The following is a 25,838-nucleotide window of genomic DNA, read 5'->3' on the forward strand; positions in this document are numbered from 1 at the left end:
TTTAAAATCTGCTGGTTAAAAAATACCTGGCTTTTTAGTGATTTGGATTTACCCTCTGCAGGGTAAGGACTTTGCTTACGGAGGGACACTCGAACCCCCCCCCCCTCCCCCCTTCAAGCCTGGCTCCGCGGCCAGGCCTGCTGGCTGCGCCCCGGAGCGCACCCGAGACGACGCTCAGGACCGCGCCGCGGTTCGGCGGGAAGCGCCCTGAGGCGCGGGGCCTGCCCCAGGGCCTGGGCAGCACAGAGGCGGGGAGGCCCGCAAGCTCCGGAGGGGGATGCCGCGGTCCCAAGAGGGCCGCCCCCTCCTCCGAGAGACGACAACGAAAGCGCCGGGGACACCGGGCCCGCCGGCGCCTCAGGGTGCCCGGGCGGCACCGCGCCTGCGCGCCGCGCGCCCCCTCCGCACGCACGTCGACGGGGGAAGCCCCTCCGCCGCGCAGGCGCGCCGCCGGCGGCCGCGCGCATGCGCTCCTCCGCCCCCTCGCCGCCCCCTCCCGCCCCGCGCCCGGCGCCGCGCAGGCGCCCTGCAGCCCCTCCGCCCGCCCGGCCGGCCCGCCAGGCGCATGCGCCTCGCCCCCTCCGGCGCGGGGAGGGGGATGCGGACGGGGGAAGATGGCGGCCTCGAACAACCCGCGGAAATTCAGCGAGAAGATCGCGCTGCACAACCAGAAGCAGGCGGAGGAGACGGCGGCCTTCGAGGAGGTCATGAAGGACCTGAGCCTGACCCGCGCCCACCGGGTGAGCCGGTGCAGCCGCCCGCCCGCGCGCGCCCCCGCCGCCGCCCGGAGCGCGCGCCCCGGGCGGAGGCGGGCGGGGGAGGGGGGGAGGAGGGGCGGCGCCCCCCGCGACGCCCCCCGGCCCGGGGGCAGCGGCGGCGCGCGGCGGGCGGGGCGGCGGGCAGCGCCCCCTCGCGGGGGCGGGCGGTGCCCTCGGCGCGGGGCGGGGGGCCGCGCACCGCCCCCCCACGACCCTTCCCCCCCCCTCCCGCCCCGTTTCCCCGGCACCGGGCCCGGCCCGCGCCCCCCGGGGCCCGCCGCGGGCCGGAGCATCCTCCGGAGAGCGGCACCTGCCGCCAGGCGGGACAGGCCGGGGCGGCGGGGGCAGGTGCGCTCCGCGGGGCCCCGGGGCAGGGCCTGGCGGGGGTGGCGTCCCCGGTCCCCACCGTGGGACGGGAGGGGGGGACTCTGCCCCGGGGCAGGGTCGGCGCAGCCCCCTGACGTCTCCGCCGGAGCGGGCCCGGCTGGGTCGGGGTCTGAGGAGGGTCCCGGGTCTGAGGGGAGGGGTCCCCAGCTCCCCACCCCGGGACAGGCCCCGGGTCTGGGAGGGGGTTCCGCGGTTCCTTCACCGCGGTCTTGCGGGGGCTCTCCGGTTCCTCGCCCAGGAACAGGCCCGGGTCTGAGGGGGCGTCCCCGGTTCCTCACCGCGGGACAGGCCGCGATCGGGGCGGGGGGTCCCAGCCTTGCCCCCGCCCGCCCGAGAAGCGCTTCCCTCGGGGCCCTGCGGAGCGTCCGCTGCTCCCGCGGCCGCGCCGGGCCCGCTCCCGCCGCCGGCAGGCAGAGCCCAGCGTTCCCCGCTGCGGCGGGAGCTGCCGGGCTCGCTGTCGCGGGTGTTGTTCCTGTTACACTCCGGTTGTAGGTGCAAACTGCCGCCCTTCCGCACCTGCCCCGGCTCCCGGTGTCTCTGCAAAGCCCAGCGGCAGAAATTAAGGGCATAACGAATGCGCCTTCCGAACATCAGCTGCCTTTCTGGTTTAGGTACAGGGATGTCAGAGCTTTTCTGTATGGTTCTTGTCTCACCTGCTTGTGTCAACGTTTTCGTTTTTCTTTTAACTGCTCAAAGAAAATCCATGATTTTGTTTGTGGCTGAACCTTTGCAGGAGTGGAAACAAGAGAACGTACAGTTGGATTCGCAGTAAAACGTTGCCTTTTATTCCTCTCTGTCAGGATAGGGTGAATGTTGGTTTCGAATTGGTGCTGCTGCTGGTCAGATGTAAAAGCGAGGCGTGCTGCTTCCGTCAGCTCCTGCTTGGGAAGGTGTGAGGCCACAGCTTTCTTCACGCTCAACTATTTGTTGATGTTTCGGAGAGGATGCTGGTAGAGTCAGTTGAGAGCAGAGTGAGGACAGTTCAGAGGTGTTGGCTGTCGCTGGGGCCGCCTTGTTTCTTGCACCTCTGTCATGCCTGTGTGGCTCAGTACCCCGGGGTTTTGCCTTTCGATGGTCAGTCCTTGGCTGCCACTCCAGAGCTGGGTATTCTTGAGAGTTCTTGAAGTCTGCAATTACAGGTTGTCCTTCAATTAACTCTGACGTTTAGCATTCACCTTCTGCAAGATAAGTCAGAATCCTAAGCGAGTTTCTCCTAAATCTGAGTGTTTCTAGCCCAGGTTTTGCAGATGGAAACCTATCTTATTTTCAAGAACCTGGTATTGAGAAAAGAACCCAAGATGAATAAGTTTTCTGAGGATTCTGGGTACTGAAGTGATGGAAACACTGACCAAACAGCTGAGTAAAATGTCTCCTTTGTAGACTTTTTCTTCTAAATTCCATGATTTCATCCGTGTTTAAAAGGCAGTATAAAAGCAAAAAGGGGTTAAGCACAACTTTGCTGTTTACTCTCATTTTCATTTGGCAACCGACACTTCTTTGCTGTCAGTTTGAAAACGCGTTACTCAGTTTGTGGAAGCAGCCCAAAATTTCTGTTGCCTTTTCATTATTAGTAATTGTCTTTTTGCACTGTTTACCATCTTGTCTGGTTTATTGTTAGTTACTGGTCGTAGCAGAGGCAGAGAACTACTGTTCCACCATTTCTTGTGCGTACACACGCTGCTTCTGAGCTTGCTTTCTGACTTGGTAATCTTCCACCTATTTATGCCGTTCAGTCCATCCGAGATTTTTAAGTTATGATGTATCTTTCTTGCCCAGCACAGAACAGAGCATGATATTAACTCCTCCTTTCTCTATTGCGCTCACCATTCAGTTGGAAAAAAAGAATTCCTTTGAAAAATAAATCGCTTTGGTTTCAAAAGTGTTCCCCTAAGCTCAGGAGCAACAAAGCCCTGTCTTTCAGCTGGCAAATTCAAGAATGCGTTTTAGCTTTTCTGGGAGACGCAGACCTCGCGAAGAGTCGTGGAGGTGGGTGGCCGATAGAAGCACTGGAGCTGCTTAATTGTCTTGTGAGTGGGACCTTCGTCTTTGTAATCCAGAGATTTGTGCGAGTCCCATAGTAAGAAAGTGGGTGAGAAGAGGGGGAGGTTTTTTTTCCGTGTGACATTGGCTCTTTGTGGTTCTGCTCCTTTGCTTTTTTGATGTGAAGCAGCATGAAATTGTGTTTTAAGGACAGGTTGTTTACCAGAGCCTACTCTCAATTTCTGTTGTAGTGCAGCCCAGTGACGCTTGCTGCGTTGCGTGTATTTACTCACACAAGGTATGTTGAGTCGCTGCCCTTTAAAATTCTAATTAACAAAACAGTAACATGCAGGATAACACAGCTAGTGATGAGCTCTTCAACGCATGGCTCTTCAACTGCTAGAGGATGTGAGATTTTAAAGAAAACTGGGGCGTAGCTTGTGACCTGCATGATTCTTCTTCAGTTGGAAACATTCTTGGGTTTCCAGGGTTGTTTTTTTAATATATACTGTTAAAGTCACATAGTTTTGAGGGATTTCAGCCGGAGCTGTGTTTGAGCTCCCTCTTACGGACCTTGCAGTGTTCCTTTGGAAAAAAGACACCCCCCCCTCCAGTCCCTAACTCCAAAACCTGCCAGCGCGGTGTCTGCCAGCCCCACCTGCCTGGAGAGCTGTGCTGATGTTGATGTTACTGGAGTGAAAAAGGGGGAGAAAAACCAGGTTAATGGTGATGTTTGGAAACATTCTGTGAAATTTCAGCACTACTTATACAGTCTTTTCCCGCATAAAAAGCCCCCCATGCAGGCAACCTGCAGAAGGTGTCTCAGTGCGCTAGCAGCGCTTCTCAAAGGAGGATATAATAATTACTATTACAGCAATAACCTGTATTCCGCGGTGACACAGAATTTTCTGTGTTCACAAGTGCTTTGTCAGTCTGTACGATGGTGCCGTGACAGGGTTTGCTTGCGTTTTTTTGGGCGTTATCAAAAGTTTTGTGTGCCTGTCGTGCGTTTCGAGTTCTTAAAAACTATGTGAAGTAAGAAGTTGGTGTTTATATTTTAAACTTGAATATTTTTACTGTGAAGATCCTGTTATAGTTTAATTTTTTCAAGTGAAATATATTATAATGGCATAGCTATCCATAAATGGCCATTTGACTGAAGTGAAATTAAATAAAAAGCAGGTAAAAACCCCATAGTTTGTATTTGTGTGTGTCTAAAACATACAGGGACACGCATTTCCCTGTAACAAAATTTGTACTTACAGTCACTCATTTACTTCTTCCTGCTGGCTGTGGAAGAGATCAAAATGTCTCTTTGTACATTCACAGATCACTGTTTGATGTAGATAGTATGCGAACCGGTATTTAAAAGCTTAGTTAAATCAGGAATGCTAATCTGTGGTTTTAAAAATGAGAAACGCTAATGATGGTGATAGTGTCGCAATGTTTCCTAATGTCTTCAGCATGTTTTAAAATAATTCGATTAAAAAAAAAAAAAAAGTTCCTGACTATGTAGTAGTATTTTTTGCATTGTCTGAAAGATATTAAAGGAATGCATTGAAATCGGGACTGAGCCCTCCAAGCATGGAGATTAATGCTTTCACCTGGAAGCGGTTTTATTCAAGTTAATAGTATTATGAGTTTCTCTCAAAACAAAATGTTAAGTTTTCAAACTCTAGACAGCGCTTTTGTTCTTTGTTCCCTTCCCAAATGCAGGGTTTGGGTCCTATATTTGCACACTTCCAGACCAAGAAACAGGTCGGTTAGCCTTCATCCGTGATCTTCCTCTAACTTCACTGATGAAGCCAGACACAGAACCGAGTCAGTTGGTTTCCGTACCGCCGAATACGCGCTCCCCGTCGCAGCATCCGTACCACCGGCTGCGGGCATCGTCGTTCTTTTGACAAACGCAGGCTGGGCGAGTAACTGCCTTGAACGTGCTGAAAAAATGGTGCGGTGCCGTTAATTCTTTGAAAGAATTATTGTAAATCAAGGGAGTGAAAACGCAGAGGTGAGCTACCCGCCGGGGCACAAAGAATCTCTGTTCTTGTGCAACTCTCGGCTTCCCTGAACTCGTCTGAGCTGTCCAAGGTAAACAGGCGAGTCGGCTTCTGATATGCCATGCTGGAGAACTCGCATACTTCAGTCGGCAGCGTAATGTTTCTTCTGGTAAACCCAGTCAGGTTTTCGTTGTGTGTGTGGTTTGGGTTTTTTTTTTTTTTAAGGAGACAATGACTTTTTTTGTTACTGTTCCATCGTTACTCTGCGTTACAGCCGCTCGCTTCGGCTCTCGGACAAAGTCTTTTTCCGTGTGGTGGCCAAGTCTGATTTAATGAAATAGCAAAGCTACGAAGGGTCTGCACACACGGGAAGCTGTGATTGTACAACTGCTCTGTTTCAGTGTATTAATTGTAATTCGCCGGATGAACATGTGGAACTCAGCTCAGTGTGCTGCGTTTCAAAGTTTTCTTTAGCTTCAGCGGTGGAGGGCATTTGCAGTAATTTGCATTTATAGAAGCTACTCATTTAGTAAGAGAATACGTTCGCAAGGTTATGTACAGTCAGCTCTTCCAACTCTGAGGGTGATTTGGGGTTTTCCCTCAAAATGAATTACCGAGCTGCAAAGGCGTTCTCGCAGAGGCGAGCTTTGCCTGTAGTTAAGATCCTGAAAAGCTTTAGGTCTAGGTACTGGTTTTCTTGGTCTTGTATTTACAAACTGAAGTATGTACTTTTGATGACTTTGAGTTACAGTTGTGAATATAGGAGCTACAAACCTCCTGTAGAAGTTACAGACGCGGCAAAAACATCAGTCAACAGGAGGAGTTGACGCAGTGTTAATCTGAATTATGTGGTGGCATCGGTAGAAGGGCAGAGATAAATGCACGTTCTCTGTGTAAGTAAAGCATTAGACCACAAAATGGTACAACAGGAATCGTTCCTTAAAGGATTTTTCAAGAATATGTTGTACTGAAAAGTTATTTTAGTAGCCATGTGGCCTATGCACAAACTCCCCTCGGTACCTGTTAGATGAAACAGGAAAGAGCTGTTCTTTACATAGCACCAAAAAAAAAAAAGGAAGGGGGAAACCCCTAAGCCCTGGAAAGCCCATAATGTGATTGTGTAAGGACGCGGTGTTGAAAACAATTCTTAACTGTAGTTACGTTAGATGACTTTTTATTCGATTTTTTTTTTTAATCATGTAAATGACGTTTTTATTTTTCTAACAATCTTGGATTACCTGTGCTGATTTATAAACGACATTTATTTTAATCTGCTGTTCATCAAAGCCCTACTTGTAGCACTAACCATTCCTTTTCAGTTTTATTAGCAATTTATCGACGTCATTGATTTTATTTATGAAGCATTTACTGTACCTTATCAAGATCAAGACCCCGATTCTTTGCTGAGGCAGCAGCAGCATCGTGCACGGTTTAAGCTCGTGTATTCTGCCACGCCTGCGGCTGCCCAGCGCTGTGTTAGCGCGAGCTCCGGCATGGCCGTGCCGTGGGTTGCATCGGGGTTGACCATGTTGAACCGATGAGTTTGGGGTTTCTTTGAGGTGAGCTTTAGCCCAGACGGTTTCCTGCTCTGACGAGATGTGTAAGTTGTTCTGTAAGAAATTACCGAGTATTTCTAGACGCTTATGAAAGCGTCTAGAAATTATGTAGTGGTCATAAAATACTAAATTAAAATTTGGCAAAAAGTAGACATCTTTCCAAAAATGATTGATAGGGATTTAAACAAAATGTCTTGAAGGCTAAGTACTGGTCTCTGGTTTCTCTTATCTATCTCTAATTGCAAAGGAGAGTTTTCTTGGGCTGCGTTATCGCAATTTTGTCAATCTCCCCGACAGCATCGATCAGTCTCTAATGGTACGTTCCATGCTGGCATCAAAAATTTTTGTATCTAATGTAGGATCTGAAACTCGAGTATACTTCTGGGCCCTTTTCAGCAGATGTAATACCGTGTCTTAAAGAAATAATAATTAAAAAAAGCTTTTCTTTTTTAAAATAATGTTTCTGGTTGCGATGGCTGGAATTTTACCCCGGTGTTTTTGTAGATGTGCTGGCGTAGCTGTTGCTTTGTAGCGGAGGGTATATGGTAGCCGACAGGATTGGAATAAGTGGGTGAAAACAAGCAAAGTGTCGAAATGTGGTAGATTTTTTTGTGAACATAAGCTTGCAGCAGTGTTCATTTTATGACGGCGACAGGTTGCGACCTCGGTGCTGCTTCCCTTTTTTTCCTTTGGTCTAAACTACTTGCGTTTCGATAAACAAATGTGGTCCCAAAGGCTTTGGTGTAAACTTGAGGTGGTAGCCAAACCTGTGAGTCTTTATTAGCTGAGGTCGGTGTATCTGATAGTGCGTAGGAGTTAATATTTACTTTCATTTAAATGATTTACATAGCATGTTTAGTGCTGTGTTAAGTGATACTCCGGAATAAGACTTCTGTCGAGATCTCCATTGGTACTTGTTGAGCCAAATGAGCGTTGCAAAAGTGCCTATTTGTCAACCAGGCATGTTTTTGTATGATCTCATTGGTACTTTATAAATTATAAAGTTGTAACTGAGTGTTGATAATAGTCTTCTTTTGCAAATTATTTCTTGGGAACTGAAAATTCTTCCCCTTGTACCAGAACAATCCTTTGCAATAAAACAACAACAACACACACCCACAAAAAGCGGGTCTTAAATAATGAAGTAGAGGAGAATTAAATGATGTGTTCTGGCTTTAGGCTTCAGTAATAATTCTACAGCACTTCATGATCCTTGTCTGTATTTTACAGGCAGATTTTCTCAATGTGTATTTTACTTTCTTGCCTGCTTGGTCTATCACTTTTCTTGATGACTGGGAAAATATCCTCTGTGATATCCCTGCTGGGCTACTCGCTTGTGTTTTTTAGTGCGGTTACTTATCACTACATAGTAGTAAGATGTGTTAATGGTAGGCTGCAGTTCTGTTAGATGAATTTTCAATTAATTTTGATACCCAGCTATTACTATTTATGTTAGTATTATTTTCCTTGGATGGCTGAGGTCCCCAAGGGGAGGGGATTAGAGTTGATTTTCCAAAATATCTGTATTTTCAGGCAGATGGGGATAGTTCTCAGCTTGGAAAGCGTATCAGTTATTTGTGACCTGCCTTTCTGTACGTTGGTGCCTCTTTAGACCTGTTGTAGAACTAACATCTTCTAGCCATGTGAAGCCGTGCAGAAGGTTTTTCTAGCTCTGGAGTCCTTAAGTGGTGGTTCAACATCCGTAAGCTGCATTAAGGGGAAAAAACCAACCTCAGCGGCAAGAGGGAAGACAGTGATTATTTAATATACTGACTTTTCACCACCTTCTTTCCTTGCAAAGTCTTATGTAGATGATAATATTCAGCAGCCACCAATTACTGGAGCAGTATTACGGGATTTCTCCTTGTTCTGTCTGTGCACGCAGTGGACAAGGATTGTCCTTGTTCCAGTCTTTTAGTTCCACGAGACCCTGTTCCCCCTCTCTACCTCTGTGGCATTTCTCCACTGGTGAGGGAAAAAGCAAAAACAATATCTTAAATATCGCATAAGTTTCCACCAGCCTACGCAGATTCAAATGTCTTATTGACCTTCTCATTGTAATTAGATTTTTCTCTTGTGCAGCGAAATGATTACATTGTACTGGCCGTTTGCATTCGAAGAATTTTGACTCCGATGGCAGATATTTTTAATACCTGGAGAATTGTCTGATGCCTCATCTTAAGAGCTATGAACAGTTTCTGGAGCTGTAACAGGAGGGCTGAAGGTTGAGCTGCAGCAGCAGGAATTGTTGGAGGGAAGAACATGCTGCGAAAGGTTCACGGCTTTCTCTGCGTGTGAACCAAGGCGAGCCCCAGCAGCAGCTGAATCGCGCATTTATTCTGGACCAGTAGGTTTTTAACTGAACCAGCTGTGCTTGTGGCTACTGTCAGCGCCGAGCTGGGCGCTCTCCGACCGCTACTGAACTCCAAAGAGCGCAAACACGCCCTGCTCGTCTCCGAATTTATGAAACTTGTAGGGTTACATAACTGAATTTTCATTCTTTAGCTAAAAATAAAAAATGGAACGTAAAAGCTATTTTTATCTTGCTTAATGAGGGCATCTCTGCTTTTATTTCATCTTTTCCGAGACGTTTCAATAGGAGGGATGGGGATGGTTTAGGAATGGGGTTTTTTTTTTTAGCCTGGACACTCATTCTCTGTTGTTCTCTGAAGTGTTGTCCATCAACCAGCAAACAGATACGTAGGCCTGCTCAGAATGAGTATTTTCTTTAAAAGTACATTGTTAGCTAATAATGATCACGAAAATAAACAGATTTTGAGAGTGTCACGCTAGATTTAAATATCAGGGAGGCAAATACAGATTTAAATGTATCAGGCAGGCAAGTAATTCTTTTTGCTGTCAAATAATAATCAATGAGTTTCAAGTATGAGTCCTCTCTGTGTTGTGTTGAATTATCAGCGACATACGTGCCTCTCTCTTTTTGAAACCCTTTCAGAAAAGAAAGGTGGCATTTGCAGAACTGACACGGGAGCTGGTTTGTTTTTAAAAGCGGTGCAAATCAGGTTTGGTTCATATTGTAGCTTAGCTTGGCTCTCTGCCCAGTGATAGAGCAGAACTCTGAAGAATAGTCACTATTTTAAGTCTCTAGTTGTGCTGTATCCTGTTTTTACTTGCTACTCAGTCGTGACTGTTAAGTTTTAAACAGTAAACCTTTGTTCACCAGAAATAGCAAACTGTTTTTAAACACAGAGTGACAGCCTGTGTATTAAATTTTGTTATTTATTATTATTATTACTACTTTATTTACTTATTCAAATTCTGCAAGGTGTGTTCTTACCGCTTCATTGCCCTCAAACCCCCCCAAAATCAAACAGTTCATATTAGTCCACTTTTTTGGAGAAAGCTAAATGCAACTAAGAAGTGCCGCTGTTCAAAGTTCTGCTGGTGTAAAACAGAAATAAATAATAATAAAAAAAAAATTGCAGCATTAAATGCTACTACCTTCTTCCCTCTCCCCTCCCTCTTTCTCCCCAAAAGTTAAACTTTCTGGTTTGTTCTCTTTGGGTTCACGAGAAAAAGGATTTTTGATTTGGAGTGTAATGCAGATTTGGGGTGGCTTATAAATAAAAAAGTGTGCGTTAGGGGGTGAGACCTTTTCACTTTCACATGAATTCTAGAAGACATCTGGGGGTAGAGGTCTGAGTACGCGTGTAATTTTTATAACCCCGTTTCCTCACGATTTTATAGCTGAGGCAATCTGGGGAGTTGGTTGCAGCTCCTGAAGGAGAATCTAATGGTGCCTTGGAATTTGTAGATGACTCATAACAGGACAAAACAATCCAGTTAAGCGATTTGAGGTCTTAAATAATCTCTTCAACAGGAAGGTGAAGAAAACATCATGAACTCATGAGTAATAATTGGCTCGCTTGGAGTGCTAAAAGTGCAGCGATCGCTACTTGGCAGGGATTCAGATGATTCCTGTTTAAGCTTTGCTGATCAATATATATCTCGGCTCTTATGAATGAAATTTATTTGACTGGCCTATAATGCTTTTAGCAAAGCAGTGTTACAGTTACCAGTTGGGAGAAGTTTATTTTAAGTGGGTTTATAGTAGTGACGCTCTGCACCTCGGCTGCGTGGGCTAGGGCTGCGTCCGATCTTTTCGGGTGCGCTTTTTCTGCTGTTCTCTGCTCCTGCTACATGGATCAGCCTGGTGGCCAAGACCATTTTTCAACGAGGACGAACCTACGGTAGCGGCTGCGCCTCGAAACGGAGAGGACGCGATCTTTGCCCGTGCGGTGCTTTGCTTCGTGGGCGTGCTAGCTGCAAACGTTAAGCGGTTTTAGACAGTCCCAAAAATACACGGCTACGCATACCCTCCTCAAATGGCTAGCTTTGTCCCGGCCACTAGAGATGAGAACTTACTCCATCATCTCCTTTCTCCTTTTCAAAGCACAGGATCATTCAGGACTGCCTTAATTTTGGAGAGGCTTTTCTGCAGCTGCAGGGGACGCGCACGGGTGTTCTCGTAGATGCAACACCCTTTGAGACCTCACGGTTTTACTGGTCAGCAACTGGAACTGCATCAGGTAACCTCTAAGCTTAGTCAGGCTTATAAAATCTCGAGTTAGCTATCTTGCGATCCCCTTTCCTCTAACTAGCAGATTTTATTACTCTAACGATGAAAAACCCTTCTTCTGATTCCCAGTTTATTTTTTCATGGCATCTGGGGAGAACTCCTCTTTCCTTTCAAGCTCTGGCTCTGTGGGGTAGAGGGGGAGGATTCTGCTTCCCCCTCTCTCCGTGCAGACCCTCGAACTGAGTTCGTGTGAGCTGGGATGCCCACAGGCTGTAGCAGAATCCGTTTGGTTCTGGTCCTTGAATACGTCACCTTCTGTTTTGTTGTTAATCTCCAAAGTCTTTGAGAAAATTTGAGTATTTTAGTGCACTGGGGAACCCATCAAACCTTGGACAGTATATCCGGTAGTGCGCTATAGCTATCCACTGGTGAAAATCAAGTGTAGTGCTGCCCTTGTGTTTGCAGCTCTGCTACGAGTGAAGAGTTGGTTGCGAAGTGTTTTAGCGTGGCAGAAACAAAGCTGTTGCTCTTTTGTGGCTGCTAAATTCCAATTTGCAACAATTCCGATTACGACAGATTCCTTCCCTCAAAAAAAAAAAGCAGCAAAAATGCGCTTTTTTTTTTCTTTTCTTGAATTTTTGTTCTTAACGACTGTGTTTGGCTGGCCTGCGGAGTTTTTCTTTGTGTCCTGACATGTCGATGTGATAATGGAAGAAATACTTGAAAGTGACTTAAATGACAGTTATGGAAGAGTGAACAATGACGTAGCAGTTCTAAAACCCTGGGTTCAAATCCAGTTCATACCATACGTCTGGATTTTTTCGCGGTAATTTTCACTTAGTTTGTAGTAGACGTTTGGCTTCCTGTTTGGCTTGGTAGAGCTTTCCTCCGCGGTATCTCTTGCGCTAGGATGCTGACGGCATTAGAAGACCAGAGACGGTTGGCAGAGGCAACGAGGGAACCTTGTGCTCGGCTTGTCCGCGCTCGTCTCCTTCTAGCCGGCGTTAAAATCTTCACTCCTATGGAAATAAAACCATGCTAGAATAAAATAAAAACCGACGAAACACTGCAAAACGTTTTGTTACGAAGCTGATGATGGAATGTTTTAAATCCCGAGTGACCCAGACAGAGCAGCTGCTATCACTGCGGATTATACCTTTCCTCTCCACTTCAGACTTCATTTCCTTTACCAGGCTTCCTGGGAGGACCAGCTGTGCGCTTGGATCCGCTGCTGCTGTTGGGTCAGTACTTGAACCTGCAGGAAATAAGTTACTTTAGAAATCTGGCTCGGTGGCGTTTCTTCCTGACTGTGACAGCCCGAACGAGAGAGAGAAATGCAAGGGAGTCTCTTCTCTTTCTCTTTGATAAATCAGCCTGTGTAGCCTGTCTCCATTAGCCAGGAAGAGCGTGAAGAAGCTAGCTCCGCTTTTTCTCGTCTAGCGTTACTCACCGTGCCGTGTTGGCTTTTCGTCGTCGCCATCAATGGTTGGTTATGCAGAAATAGGAGGACAGTGTCACTCGCTTTGCAGCAGGCACATTTAAATGTGTTCTGATTTTTAAAGGAATGCAGTTTTCAGAGTTCCCTTTTTACGTTACAGCATGCGTTAGCTTTGAGGGGCTGATAGCAGACTGCATCCTTCTGTGTAATTCTAGATATTTTTTATCTAGCTCTGTGGTCAAGCCATTTTCTAGAGAATCGGTGTCTTTGATAACAGAACTTGAGCTGTAGTTTCCTGGTGCTGCACCTCTTTCTCTTCTATTGGGCAGAGTAGCATTAGGTGCTCTGAAAGACAATTTAAAAGAAGTGCGTTTACATCATAACGTTTATTTTAGTCAGGACGTACTTGGGACTTCTACCATATACGCACTTCTGCGGGTGCGTGCTCAGATGAAAGGGAAGGTACTGATGTTATTAGATTTCATCATCTAATTTTTAATTACGTGGAAAGTTAAAGGGCTAAAATTGCAAGACATCCATCTCTTCCTTCACCACCTATTCAGTTATTAGATAACGTGCGTAGGTGGGTTTTAAGCTGTAACATCTAAATAATGGAAGTCTTTTTAATTATTTGCAATGATAGCGCTATAAAAACGGTCAGTATTAACTTATCGGTTGTACTCAAACTACAAAAGCATTATATAGATGAAAAAGCCAAACGTTCTAAAGGACTTTCCAGTCTTCATTCATCTCCTTCTGCCTGAGCAATATGATCGCCTTTAATTTATCATATATTCCCCCCTCCACTGGTGAGACTGAGCGCCCTGCCTCTTTCAGCACAAAAATAGGTAATGGTGGCTTACTGGGAGGCTGCTAAATATCCGGATTTATCCCCGTTGTTCAGGGTATAGCTCTGGGCCTTAGAGAGCACCGGTCACACTTCGGATTGCTGGTAGGATAAGTAACCCCCGGGGAAGTGCTCCGTGCCCTTACACCGTTAAGGAGTCGAGGAGTTAAAAACAACTTCATCTGTGTCTTCTGGTGTGATTATTCTCATTTTCTCAGAGGACGACTAAGGTGCAAGCAGTAAACTAGAAGAAGTTGGTGCTTTGAATGTCCGATTTGATACACGTCGTACTCCGGGGCGGAGGTGGAACCCAATAGCAGGTCTTCAGTTTTTAAATTGCTTTCTACTCTCACAGCCCGGGTGCGGTTGACTCCGGGAGAAGTAGTACTGAGTTGGTAATTTTGACAGACCTCCAATATTTTATGTTGCGTAATCTGAAAATTATCAACTGGCTCTGAAAAAGGCCTTAATTGCTCACGTAGCGTCCCGAGGAGCTTCGGTGGCGGCGGGAAGACAGAATTGATGGGTTGCTGTAACTCAAGACCCCGTTCTCTTGTCGTTTGACCCATTCTCTAATATCTCCCAGCTCCTGGAGATGAGGTTTGCCCAGACATCAGCTCTCTTCAGTAGGCAGCCCCGAAACTTAACCTGAAATTGGACCGTACAAGCTGAGTTAGTCTGGTAGCTGGATATTGGAAGAAATCCTCCTTTTGTTGGCTCCCGCTGCTCTCTCTTGTTTCCCTTCTGCTACCAAAACCTCATCTGGTTGTGGGGTGAGCAAGTTAAGAGAAACCAAGCTAACCCACAAAGCTTTTCTGTTAGTTCAGCTTCTTTAAACCCGGTTTCTTTCAGGTCGTGAGAGTTCTGGTGCAAGGAGAAGGCAAGGTGATACAGCTTTCCTGGGAAAGAAAAGGCAGCCAGAGCACGGGGACTGGGTTCTCCGCGGTGTGATCTGCTTGGCTGTGGTATAAAACTACAGCCTCCGTTGCTCGTGAAACTTTTTTCTGCTACTAACTTTCTGTGTCTTCTCATTATTGATAGTATTTGTAGGTTCTTGGCTTTAATGAGATTGCGTCTGCGTCTGTTGGTGTGGAGAGGGACTGGCAGCTGAGTACCTGTTAAAATTAATTGTGGCTAACATTTAAATTTTCTTTTCCTTGGCTTACCAAGATTCTCTTTTATTGTGAATCCTTCCTCATTTAACTAAATAAATTCTAGACAGCTTTCATGGAGGGTGGTTTCAGTAAATGAGCAGTTATTTTGATATATATTAATTTTAGAAATTGGTGGGGTAGCAAGTACAGAGTTTTTAAAATTCAAAGGCTAATACAAACTTTAGAATATTAACAGAAAAGGGTTAGTTTGAGGGGAAAGGAGGAGCCAAACTCCTTTGGTGGTCAGAGCAGTTGGTTAATTGTTGGATAGTTTTTGGCAACTTGGACACAAAGGTAAAGGACTTTTTAAATTTAATAGTTATAGATGGGTAATTAGGTGATTTTTAGCTAGTGGCTATATTGCCACTGAGTCTAAATGCAATAACTGTGAATCATTAAATTGGTGTTAATTTATCTTTCTTTTTGAGACACTATTTGCTTTTCTTATCAACATGAGGATTGTGAATGGGAAGAAACCTCCCTTTGAAGAAACTAGTTCCACTGGGATCCCACTGAGTAGCTGAGTTGTCTTGAGGGTTGGTTTGACTTCGCGTTTAATTTCATGCTGGAGAAGGAAGCCAGAGCAGGAGTTTGGGAGACGCTCAGCCTTCCTTGACCTGGAAGGTCTCTCTCTCGCTGCCCTGCCTAACGTGAAAAGTCCGGTTCTGAGAACGAAAGGGCACTTGGGCTCTACTGTCTCCCTTTGGCTCTTCTGCAGAGAGGCCAAAAATAGTGATAGAAGCGCCTTTTCATTGAGGCAGAGCGTTCTGCCGAGAGTTGGGCTGTGAGTTCATTCCTAGGGAGAGATCGGAAAATAGCAGTGACATATTCTTGAGGATGCCAAATCAATGACAGCTGCTCTCAAAACTCCAGGCAAATGTTATTTTCTTTTCCGTGGCAGGTCCTGCCTCTGGTTGCTTTAGGAGAAAGTCTTCCTGAGAAATTTCAGACGTGTCCAACTGGGAAACTTTGAACTGATTTAAACAACGGGATTTACCTATAATGCAGTCTCTAAAACTTCCAGTTAATCCTTTAAACAGAATTTAATTTCCAATTAAGCTGTAATAATACATTTCTAATTTTAATCTGCCCTTGTTTTCCTGCTTATTAGCATCAACATGCTAGAGAGGGAGCTTTCTAAAATGAAAAGCTAAAATTTATAAGAAAGCGTGGTATGGAAACTGCAAACCGGCAAAAGAGCAGTTATCGTGAAATCTTATTTCCTGTATTCATCAGATATCTTAGGGGTTTTTTATCAAAAGGACACACTCCACCCTTTCATTATGCTTACGGGAATCGAATTTTTGTGCATTCAAAAGGGCATTTTAAAAGAAATGGATTTTGCTTGACTTAATTCCAGTGTCATATTTGCCCTTCGATTACAGTCGACTTCTGTCCCTAAGTTTGTAATTTGCCCAGAGTTTGGGGGGGAAGAATTTAGAGAAGTTGCAGTGTTGAATTTTAATAAATGCTCCCTTTGATTCCCATCTGCATATTTCCGACACTTAGAAAGTCTGCAGGAAAACTGAATATGCTTTTAGGGATACGTTTCACTCTTTCTTTTTTTTTTTTTTGATTGTATAACTGGAATCTCTCCCTACAAACACAGCTGTATATCCAGCAAACTTTAACCCAATTTAAATGGAAAAATTGAGGTAGTTCATATAAATGGGTTCACATAAAAGCTAGTATCTGGAAGAATGTTCCATTGTTACAAGTCAGTCATTGTATTAAATCTAATATTTTTGATTTCTTACCAGAGTTGTGTGCGCAGCTCCGTTAAGCAGAGTAAGATCATGGAACGTTACTCAACTGTTAGCTAAGAACGTAATTGCTTGCAGATTCCTAATTACTACGTGGAAAGGTAACGATTCCTTTCCTGTTTGCTGTAAAGAGGCTGCTACTGCCTCGCAGGTTGTTACTCTTGTACCTTTGCAGAAATTTATTGGTTTTAACGTAATTTCAAATCTGGAGAACCAACAGCGTGTTGACCTTTTACTTGGGGAACTTGTTCTGCTATTCTAGAAAACTGCTTGTGCAGAAGTAGTTGATTTTTAACTCTTAAATTGGATTTTAACTTGAAATCTTCATTTTTTTCCTTTAAGTAGCGTAAGAGAAAGGCTGGTAGAGGGAAAATTACAGATTCCTTTAGGATCTGTCGTTTGGGAAACGTTTCTTCTGAACAAGAATGCCAAGCAGAAATGAAACGGTTTAAGAAGCAAAAGCTTTTTCCTTACCCAAAGCTTTCTCAGGAAAGAACTGGAATATTTAACAATATTTTCAACTGTCAAGGAGCTGTTATCTTGGCCACATAATACATAGATGGAAAAGCTGTAATGTAGAGTCTCGTGGTTCAAGAAATTAATATATCTGGTGAGCACTAAGTAATTCGTTATCATGCTTCACTATCTAAATTCATATAGAAAGCAGGTTGCCACTAATTGATTCTAACCCCGGGAGATGAAGAGTTTTAACATTTTAAGAGTAAGCGGAATTTTTCTATTAAGAAAAGTTTTGGGGTTTTTTTAAGTAAAACCCCACTCAACCCCCAAATCGGGCAATATACTTGATTCACCTCACAAGGTAGTTTGACAGAAAAAAGAGGGGGTGTTCATTTTAGCCACAACTGACGCCTGTTTTCATTTTCGGTGCCGCTTTTCTTTGCGCACAGGTCCCCTCAGTGAGACTCCAGACTCCTGAGTTACCTCCAGGCACGACGGTGAAATTTGCGGGTTTGTTCGCCGCTCCTCGGCGTTGGAAAACTTGAGCTGATTTTGCTTGAGATCTCCTGTTGGAACGACAGTAAGGTCTAACGTCGCAGTCTTTAAAAATTGCTTTCTTACCAGTTAAAAAGAGATTCGAGGCGCTCCGCAAGCTGGCCTGCTCTGCTTACGCTTGATCTTCCTAGATTGCAAGTGGCAGTTGTTGATGGTCTCCAATAAACCGTGTAGTCTGGGGGCCACTCAGCTAAAAAGCAGGAGGCTGAAGAGAGGAACAAATACAGATCCAACGTGAATCCACGTGAAATACGAAAGCCATGACAAGCAATCGGTTTTCTCATTTTTGGCACGGACCTCCAAAAGTGTTTATCGAAGGTAACGTTACTAAAATTCATGAGACCGCAAAGCCGTTTACCAAGCTGGTTTTCGAGAACCGCCGTCGTTCTCAATCTCTTGTGTTTCCTCATTTCCACGTTTTAACTGCAGTGGAAAGACAAATGGTCGTGACCTCCCCGTTCCGTTATGCCTTGAGGTAGGTATATACTGGGGAAGGCCAAAACATTACAAAAACATCAAGCAGCCCTCCCTCCCTGCGTGCCTTATAGTAGGTTCTTTTAAAAGAAACCAACACCTGTTGACATAGTTACTTCCACGTTTGGCACAAATCCCAAGCGAGCCTTTTTTTTAACGACAAAAACATATGTACGGGCCGGGCGAAAAGCACAGCTAGTTCTGCTGTTGTGCTTTTGGTGAGCCGCAGCTCTGAGTTAGAGGGGCTGCGACTCATGAAGCGGTACCGGCGTGGAGCGTCCCTCTAATTTCACGTACTGCTTGAGCGCGCTGGATTGTCATTGCGTGTCAAAAGATCGCAAAGACGAGGCGGGGAGGGCTTGCCTGCTTTTTAGGTGGGGTCTTTCTGAACCGTTTGATATGGCACACTCTGAATATTTTATAACTCTTTGGGTTGAGGGGATTTATCGGCCCTTTTGTTAAGAAAAAACCCATCGGCCACTTTGTGACTGGTACCCTACCCCAAACAGCTCAGCTTTTGAGAGCGCCCGTTCCACTGAGAGCTTTCGTCTCTGTGAGCCGTCTCGTACCTTTTGGATTAATTCGGTCCCTCAGCTAAAACATAAAAGATTTTGGCTGTCTGTATATTTGGAAATTGGTGGCTTCTAGGAGAAATCCTGTGAATAAAGGATATTTGAGTTGCTTTCCTAGGGATAGTTTTAAAGGCGGAAGAATGCACGTACTGTTTTCCTTGGGGTGATCTTGTTTTCTTCGCCTCCATTCAGGAGCTATTTTAATATATATATCCCCCGCAGTGTTGGCATGATATAAGCAGCCTGGTCCCTTTCCTCTCTGTCCTATCTTGGTGCTATCAGTGTGCAGCGTGCTGTCTTCACTGTCAACACCGCCCAGCATCCCGGCTCGTGTTATTACCGTTGTATCAGAGGACTCTGCGTAGAACACGTCGTCAGCACGGAAGGTGCTTGCTCTTCCTTCCCTTTGCTAGAAACATCTTCACTCAACCCCAGGGCCTTTGTGGTAAAGCCGTAGAGGCAGGGCCACTGGTTTCCATCCTGCCATTTCCTTTGCTTGAAGAAAGCGGAAAATAAAAAAAAACCCTGTAAACATCCAGTTTGGGGGATGCCGTGCTTTCTAGTACTTTTCCAAACTTTGGTCTTCAAAATTCTGGCATTGCGAGGTGAAGGCTGTCGGATTTGCTTGAATGAAACTAAACCAGGTTTGTTGATGTACGCGCTACAGTACCTTAGCAACCAACCTGCATCCGGTCCAAGATCTGAACATTTAGTCTTTAAACAATTCTTTGCTACCAATCTAGGAACGTTCATGCGTTTCAGAGTGCAAAACCAGCCAGTTGACATCTAGTGAGGAACAACATATATTATAAAACACGTACTCCTCCACAGTGGGAGGGGAGGGAACTTATGTAAGCTCATTTCTTTGCTACTTTAATTGTAGTTTCTTGAGTCCTTGGAAGATGCATCCCTGGGAGCAGGATTGTTGTGTTCAGATGATCGCAAATTCTGCTTTATCAGTGTGAAATAGGGCTTTGGTGGCGGCGCGGTATTAACTCTAGATGTGTTGAGTGAGGAGTATTACAGAATTGAATGAGAAATTATTTTAAATATTGGTACTACTACACTAAAAATCTGAGAAAGGTTGCTAACAAAAGATTAATCAAAATTTGTAGCTCTTATTAATGAGCTGTTGAGACGGTATAGTCTTCTGAAAGAAGTGACAATGAAAGTATTTATAAGTTCATGTTTGAATAGGAAAGAAACAACTTTCTCTTGAACACTTTTTTGTAGCCCAGAAATGTATACAACTACAGGAGAGTGTACTAGGGTGTTGTAGTAGAGAGGTGTCATTCAAAACTCGAGGGATACCTAGCATTTATTGAAACTTCGTCACATTTATTTTCAGTAACGAATTCTTTGCTGGTTTTTTTTCTTGGGTTGGTTGAGTTTTCTTTGAAAACCTGTGTCTCTGCCCTTCCTGCAGAGCTTTTCCTGGTGCAAGAAAGAAGAATACCCGTTGGTGGAAAGCTACATCATCTCTGTTACCTAGAGAGCTAAAAGGTGGAATGTTTGGTTAAACGGTGTACTCAATATACTAAATTAAGAGGACTTTCTTATGTGTGTATCACACGTGTGAACATTAGAGTCACAATCAGACTGACCCGGGTTTCTACGTCCCGGTTTTTCAGAGCAGCAGGTGACATAGGAACCATGCGGTTTCACGTGGTTATTTGTTATTTGTGGTTATTCAGGTGGGTGGTTGTTGGAAATGGAGTACGACCGCCGACTATTACGTTGGTTTTTCTTCCATCACGTTACGCTATCACACAAGACCTAACGTGGCAGTTTGCCAACCGTGCTTTGTGGAGAAGGTTGACATCCACTCGCAGAAGTTGAAATCACGCTGTTTATAGATGGTATCCATTCCCGGTGATAACGGACGTGGTGGCGAGTTGAGTTCATTAAAACAGTTGAAAAATAAACGAGTTGCCCTTACGCTTTCTTCCTCCTTTTCTTGTAGTTACAGCTGCAGAAAACCCAATATTTGCAGCTGGGACAGAGTCGTGGCCAGTACTACGGTGGGTCACTGCCAAATGTGAATCAGATTGGAAACAGTGCCATGGATCTGCCCTTCCAGGTGAGTTTAATAGGGTGTGTGGTTCTTTTTGTTGACTAATGCTGTGCCTGGATGCTATTTTTTTCCTCACGGGAGACCGTGAAGTAGCTGCTGGTTCAGAACGTAGCACCGTGGCCTCGGCATATCATGCTGTTTTAAATTTTTTTGCTCTTTTGGAATGGAATATAGCTGTGTATGGGATGTGTGGATATTTTTGTATTGCATGTATATAGTATTAGATATTAGTTCTCCTGTCCCTGGTCACGATGCTTTTGTGTCAAGCATAGGCAGAGGCAATGCAATTTCTTTGTCAGTGAATGAATATTCATGGTGGTGGGGTCTGTTTTTTGGGGTTTTTTTTTAATTATTAATTCAGTACCAACTTCATAAAGAAATCTCCTGCGAAGATACTGTAGACTCAGAACAGAAGTGGAAGCAGATAATGCAAGGGGCTGTGGAAAGCACTGGGAGATGGGGGTGTGGAAGAAGGTGCCCTGTGGCCGTGTGTGTTCCTTGGGAGTAATGTATGGGTTTTAGGAGAGGAGAAGGGGGAATCGGGCACAAAATGGTATCAGAATAGTCGCTTTTCTTTGGGCCGGCTGAAAAATAAATGTAGGGATGTACTGGCGCTTTTTTCCCCTGCTGTTGTGACTCCAGAGGTAATGCAGTATAAACAGAAAATCGGTGTTTTATGTGAGTGTTTTGCTGTTAGTGAGCGTGTTTGGACAGAAGATGTTGTACAGGGAGTAGGATTAGGCGGTGGATACGTTTGGGACTCCTGATTTCTATAGTTAGTTGATTTCGGGTGCTGAAAATATAAAATTTCTGCATTAGATTTCCTTTTTTTGAGTAGTAGTGTTTACATTTTCTCTCGCAAGGATGTGGTAAGAATTAAATTTTGCAGTCTGTGGTTTTCTGATGAAGGCTGGCTTAATAAATACAGAGAAACTATTGATGATGTCCTCTAACTATGCGTTTTGAAATACTGTGGAGGTTAAAAGCTTGGATCTTGTGCGAGCGGAGAAGCAAACGTCTATTTTAATCTGGTTGCCTTTAGGGAATACAGTGCAGAGGTTTGTAATGTTACGAAGTCCTTAGTGTTACTGCACAAGCGTCTGGTCTCTTCAAGATTTTGTCTTTAGCTTCGTGTTAAGGAGGTTCATAGTTAACTGTTCTTTTTAAGCAATAGTATTTCAGTATTTTTGGGCTTGACGGCCGTTACTGACGGTTATTACAAAGACTCTTTTAGTCCTGAAAGTCACAGAGTGCTTGAAAGCGAGTATTAAAAAATTTATGAATGAGGAGGATACGGAAACAAATTGTCCTTAAACTCCAGGTTTTTATGTATTTTTTCACACGCGCAAAAGTCCAAAGTTGACGCTGTTACAGATAACAGCGACAAGCAACAAAATAAACCCATGTGTTTGTATCGGTGATGAATGCTTTCCAGGTTTTTCGATTTGAAGCTACCATACGATGAAATTGCCAAAAGGTACTTGCACGATGTGCCGATCAGGGCGAAGCCTGCCCGGTGAGAGCGTTGGTGTCTGAGAATCTTGGTTCTTTGCATTTACAGCACAACGGAGCTCTGGCAGAAGCCTTTGGAGCAGTTCCTGTCTCTTTGGTAAACAAGTATTTAGGTTTGTGCAAATACGTATTTAGGACTGGTGTGCTGTTTGCCCAGGTAGATACGTATTTTAGCACACGTTACACTTTTTCTGGTATGCACAGTATTTATTTGATTCACCGTCCCAGCTCCGAAGGAGTTACGGTCTGTCACATAAATACAGGTTTTGCCATGCATCCCAGTTTGTATAATTCCTGTACGGACGCCCTGGACTTGCTGTGGTCTGTCCTGTGATTACTTATGATTTACGGGGGATTCGTTTGATGCAGACGGTGGTTTCTTTGGCACTGTCTTGGCCTGTGATTTAAGCGGTCTCTGAGCATGTGCACTTAGCCTGCATGTTAAACTCCCTCGGGAAAGGCAGAATGGTTACCCCAACGCTGCTTGTCACCAGGAGCCACCGAAACGTAAACTGTCAGCAGCAACTCCTCTCTTTCCCCCTCGTCCACCTTGCTCGTTCTTATTTCTTAAGTCAACGTCTTGATAAATCTTAAAGGGACACTGTTGCTTCAGAGCACTGAGCTTTTTCCTTCCTGTCTGTATTCAGCCTTTTTTTTTTTTTTTAATGTTTTGTGGAGTTTTGGTTCTGATTTCAAATCCTTGAATGTTTTTCAGGGAAGTGAAACAGTTCTAGTTCTTCATTTTCCAAATCAAATCGATGCTCAGATCTGTTAATTTTTTTTAATCGCAGCTGCTTACTGTGGTTAGGTATCGCGTGCCCTGCAGGGATGGGAATTTTAATGAAGGTGCGTCGCCTGGAGGTGGGTCCACAGTAAGTTTCTTGGGATGGTTGCGGAAAGAAACCCGACCTGTTGGAGGTGCTACCCATTTTCTCAAGTGTTTGGCATCTTTTCTGATTTCCCTAAGCAAGTTAGGGATTCACTTGGGATCTTTGTTCCTGGAAAGCCAGAGAACAGCATTGCCCAAAATTTCCTCGCTCTGTAAATTGTAGCCCTGTTACAGGGCATGTTCCATGTTTATTTGTGCCACTGTTGCGCTCAAATTAGAGTTTTGTTATGTTTTCATATGGAAATTGTGACGAAAAAAGGGAAAACTTAAGAAATAACTATTTTTGTGTTCAACTTTTTGTCTGTATACTCACATGCATTGGCTTCCTTTTAAATTCAGGTGAGGTCTGCGTTCTGTATGCTTCGAACTGGCTTCTCCTCTTTTAGTAACATTGTGGTTGAGACCATTGGCACAGGAAACTGCTTTTCCTGTTGACCTTCCAAGCACACATGTATTTGCAAATTTTGCTGCCTTTTGGGGTAGAATTCCTGTAACAACAGTACAAGGAAGAGTTTGAGACCTTTTATTGTTCTTTTGGAATTAGGAATGTTCCCAGTTGTGTGCGGTGCCGGTTAGGTAGAGCTAGATCGTTGTTTAGTGTTTGCAGCAGAGATTAAACCAACATGTTTTAATTTAAATTACTTAAAATTGAGATGCTATGACTTGAGATTTCTAAGTCTTCATGCGAGAAAGTCATACTTGCTAGGGAGCTGCAGCAAAACACGATGAGCTTAATGGCTGAGAGTACAGTAAAAAGTCACTGTGCTCTCCTGCTAATCCCATGTTGACTTAAGCAATATTCTGCTGCGTGTAAAGTGTTGGCCCTGAAACGAGAAAATAAACACCATGGCCACTTTGCATCCCTTCATATTAACGCAGGTTGTGCGTGCGTAGAGGGAGAGGCGACTAATACTTGCCAAATAGAAGAGTTTAAAATAGGAGAAAGACTCTTTAAAAAGTTATTACAAACAAAACGTTTAAAAATAAATGTAAAACATTTTAGAAATAATAATTTAAACAACCAAAGCTGGACACTTTAAAAAGAGGAAAAAAAAAAAGATTAACGTGAAAGCCAGATGGTTTCATGGCTTGGCAGACAGGACAGTGCATTTGCCACGTGCTGCACCTGAATGGAGGAGGAAATTTTGGATTTCCAAACAGATGGTGTTGAGGGACTCGGCAAAGCTGTTCACATTGGCAAGGAGTGGAAGACTGTGTAACTTTTTTTTCCCCCCGAGACCCATATATTGCTGTTGAAGTATGAGTAGAGGTTGACCATTCGGTACTTCCTTTTCCCCCCCCCCGCAGGTATACACCGGGAAGGGCCCTTGTGAAAATGTGGGAGAAGTTTTCCAGTTTAGCCTGGGAATTTATCTTCCCCGTCTTTTCTCTGCCATCCTCTTCTCTGAAATCAGCTGCTGACAAGTAAATGCTCTCAAGATCTCGGTGCCTATAAGATGCGAAGCGGAATCGACCCACCTAGGTTCACTGCGCAACCTGGATGCAATGAAAATCACTTTAAAAATATTGGATGCTGTAACTTTTTCTAGACAGAGGAGGAAGGAAACTGCTTTGCTTTTTCTTTTAATTCTATCAGTGTCCCCTTAAAATAATTATGCTGAAAGGAGGGGTGAAAGGAAGTTTTGAGAGAACGTGGCGTGTTCCGGGGAATGTCAGGCTCACTGTGCATCTTCTTCCTGCATCTCCTGCCCTTGTAGTTTAAGCTCTGGTTGTCAGCATGTTCCTTCTGGATGCATGCTGCATGCTACACCGAGGGAATGTCAACAGCAGCTGCCAGTAGGCTCCCTGCCACGCTCGCTCACGGTATTTTAGAGACGCAGAGGTTGGGGAGCAGCGTGTGAGAGGGCAGGTCTAGCATGGTCTGCCTCCGCGTGTCTCTCGTCTCTGTCTGGAAGAGATAGCCGTGGTAATTGCTTTCCATGGCTAGAGTGAAAATGTTGTTGGAGGAAAAACGTACGTGATTACGCTTGTCCGTATCTTGGTTTGAGTTTTATGCCTTAGAATAACGCAGCCTTGCATACAACACGAGTAGGTTCCGGGCAGACGGCTCCCGCACGTATCTTCCCGCGTATAACTTCATGTGTCTCTCTCAGACTCCGTTTCAGTCATCAGGATTGGACACAAGCAGAACGACTCGGCATCACGGTCTGGTGGACAGAGTGTATCGTGACAGAAACCGTCTCGGCTCCCCGCATCGACGCCCTCTCTCTGTGGATAAACATGGAAGGCAAATATCCTTTGGTTCACGAGCTGGCGGCGAGCACCTACCGTTGCAGCAATAACAGAGTTTTCAGCTTTTACAGTTCCCTATTTCCTCCCCTCCTCACCTGGCAGCAGAGTTGCTTCCCGTCTCTGTGCGGTGAATGTCATCTGCTTTTCCTGAACTGTGATCTAGTCTATAAATACCTACTATTCCGTCAAGTAAGCATTTACCTTTCTCTGTTTCCTCAGCTCTCAGTGGGGATAATGATACACATGAAGCTGAGAGGGATTGAGATGCTTTGCCGGAAAAAAAGGCAAGGCAGTCTTGGTGAAACTGAGTTTCCCTTCAGAACTGAGTAAATCCAAACCAGAATAATCCTTTGCAGTTCATTGTGCGTTTTATTACAAGTTGATTCATCGGTTTAGCATTTGCCAGGCACTATTTCTTCTTGCCGTTTGTGAAAATGAATTAGCTTATTATTTCTGACTGGCTTAAAATGTGCTGCCGTCAGGCTGGCTTGGTGGGGCTAAAGGGGCTGTGTGAGTGGGAGAGTGGGGAGACGATGGCTTCTCAGGGAAGGGTGAGATGCTTCGGGACAAGGAGGATGGTTGTCCTGTTGCTCAAACATTACAGCAATCCAGATAATACCTTGTTTT

General features: G+C 44.9%; 1 protein-coding gene across 1 annotated transcript in view; it reads left to right on the forward strand.

The window, feature by feature from the left end:
- Nucleotides 1–614: 614 nt before the first annotated feature.
- The window catches only part of CRTC1 (CREB regulated transcription coactivator 1), a gene marked incomplete at both ends in the record, with an annotated part of 42,958 nt that continues 17,734 nt past the window's right edge, over nt 615–25,838 (forward strand). The window contains 4 exons of the mRNA XM_082010918.1: nt 615–740; nt 20,447–20,563; nt 22,119–22,166; nt 25,073–25,206. Of these exons, the coding sequence (XP_081867044.1) occupies nt 615–740; nt 20,447–20,563; nt 22,119–22,166; nt 25,073–25,206 (425 nt within the window). The remainder of the gene's footprint in view (nt 741–20,446; nt 20,564–22,118; nt 22,167–25,072; nt 25,207–25,838) is intronic.

Source organism: Phaethon aethereus (assembly GCF_964289735.1).
Source record: "Phaethon aethereus genome assembly, chromosome: 26".
NCBI classification, from domain to species: domain Eukaryota; kingdom Metazoa; phylum Chordata; class Aves; order Phaethontiformes; family Phaethontidae; genus Phaethon; species Phaethon aethereus.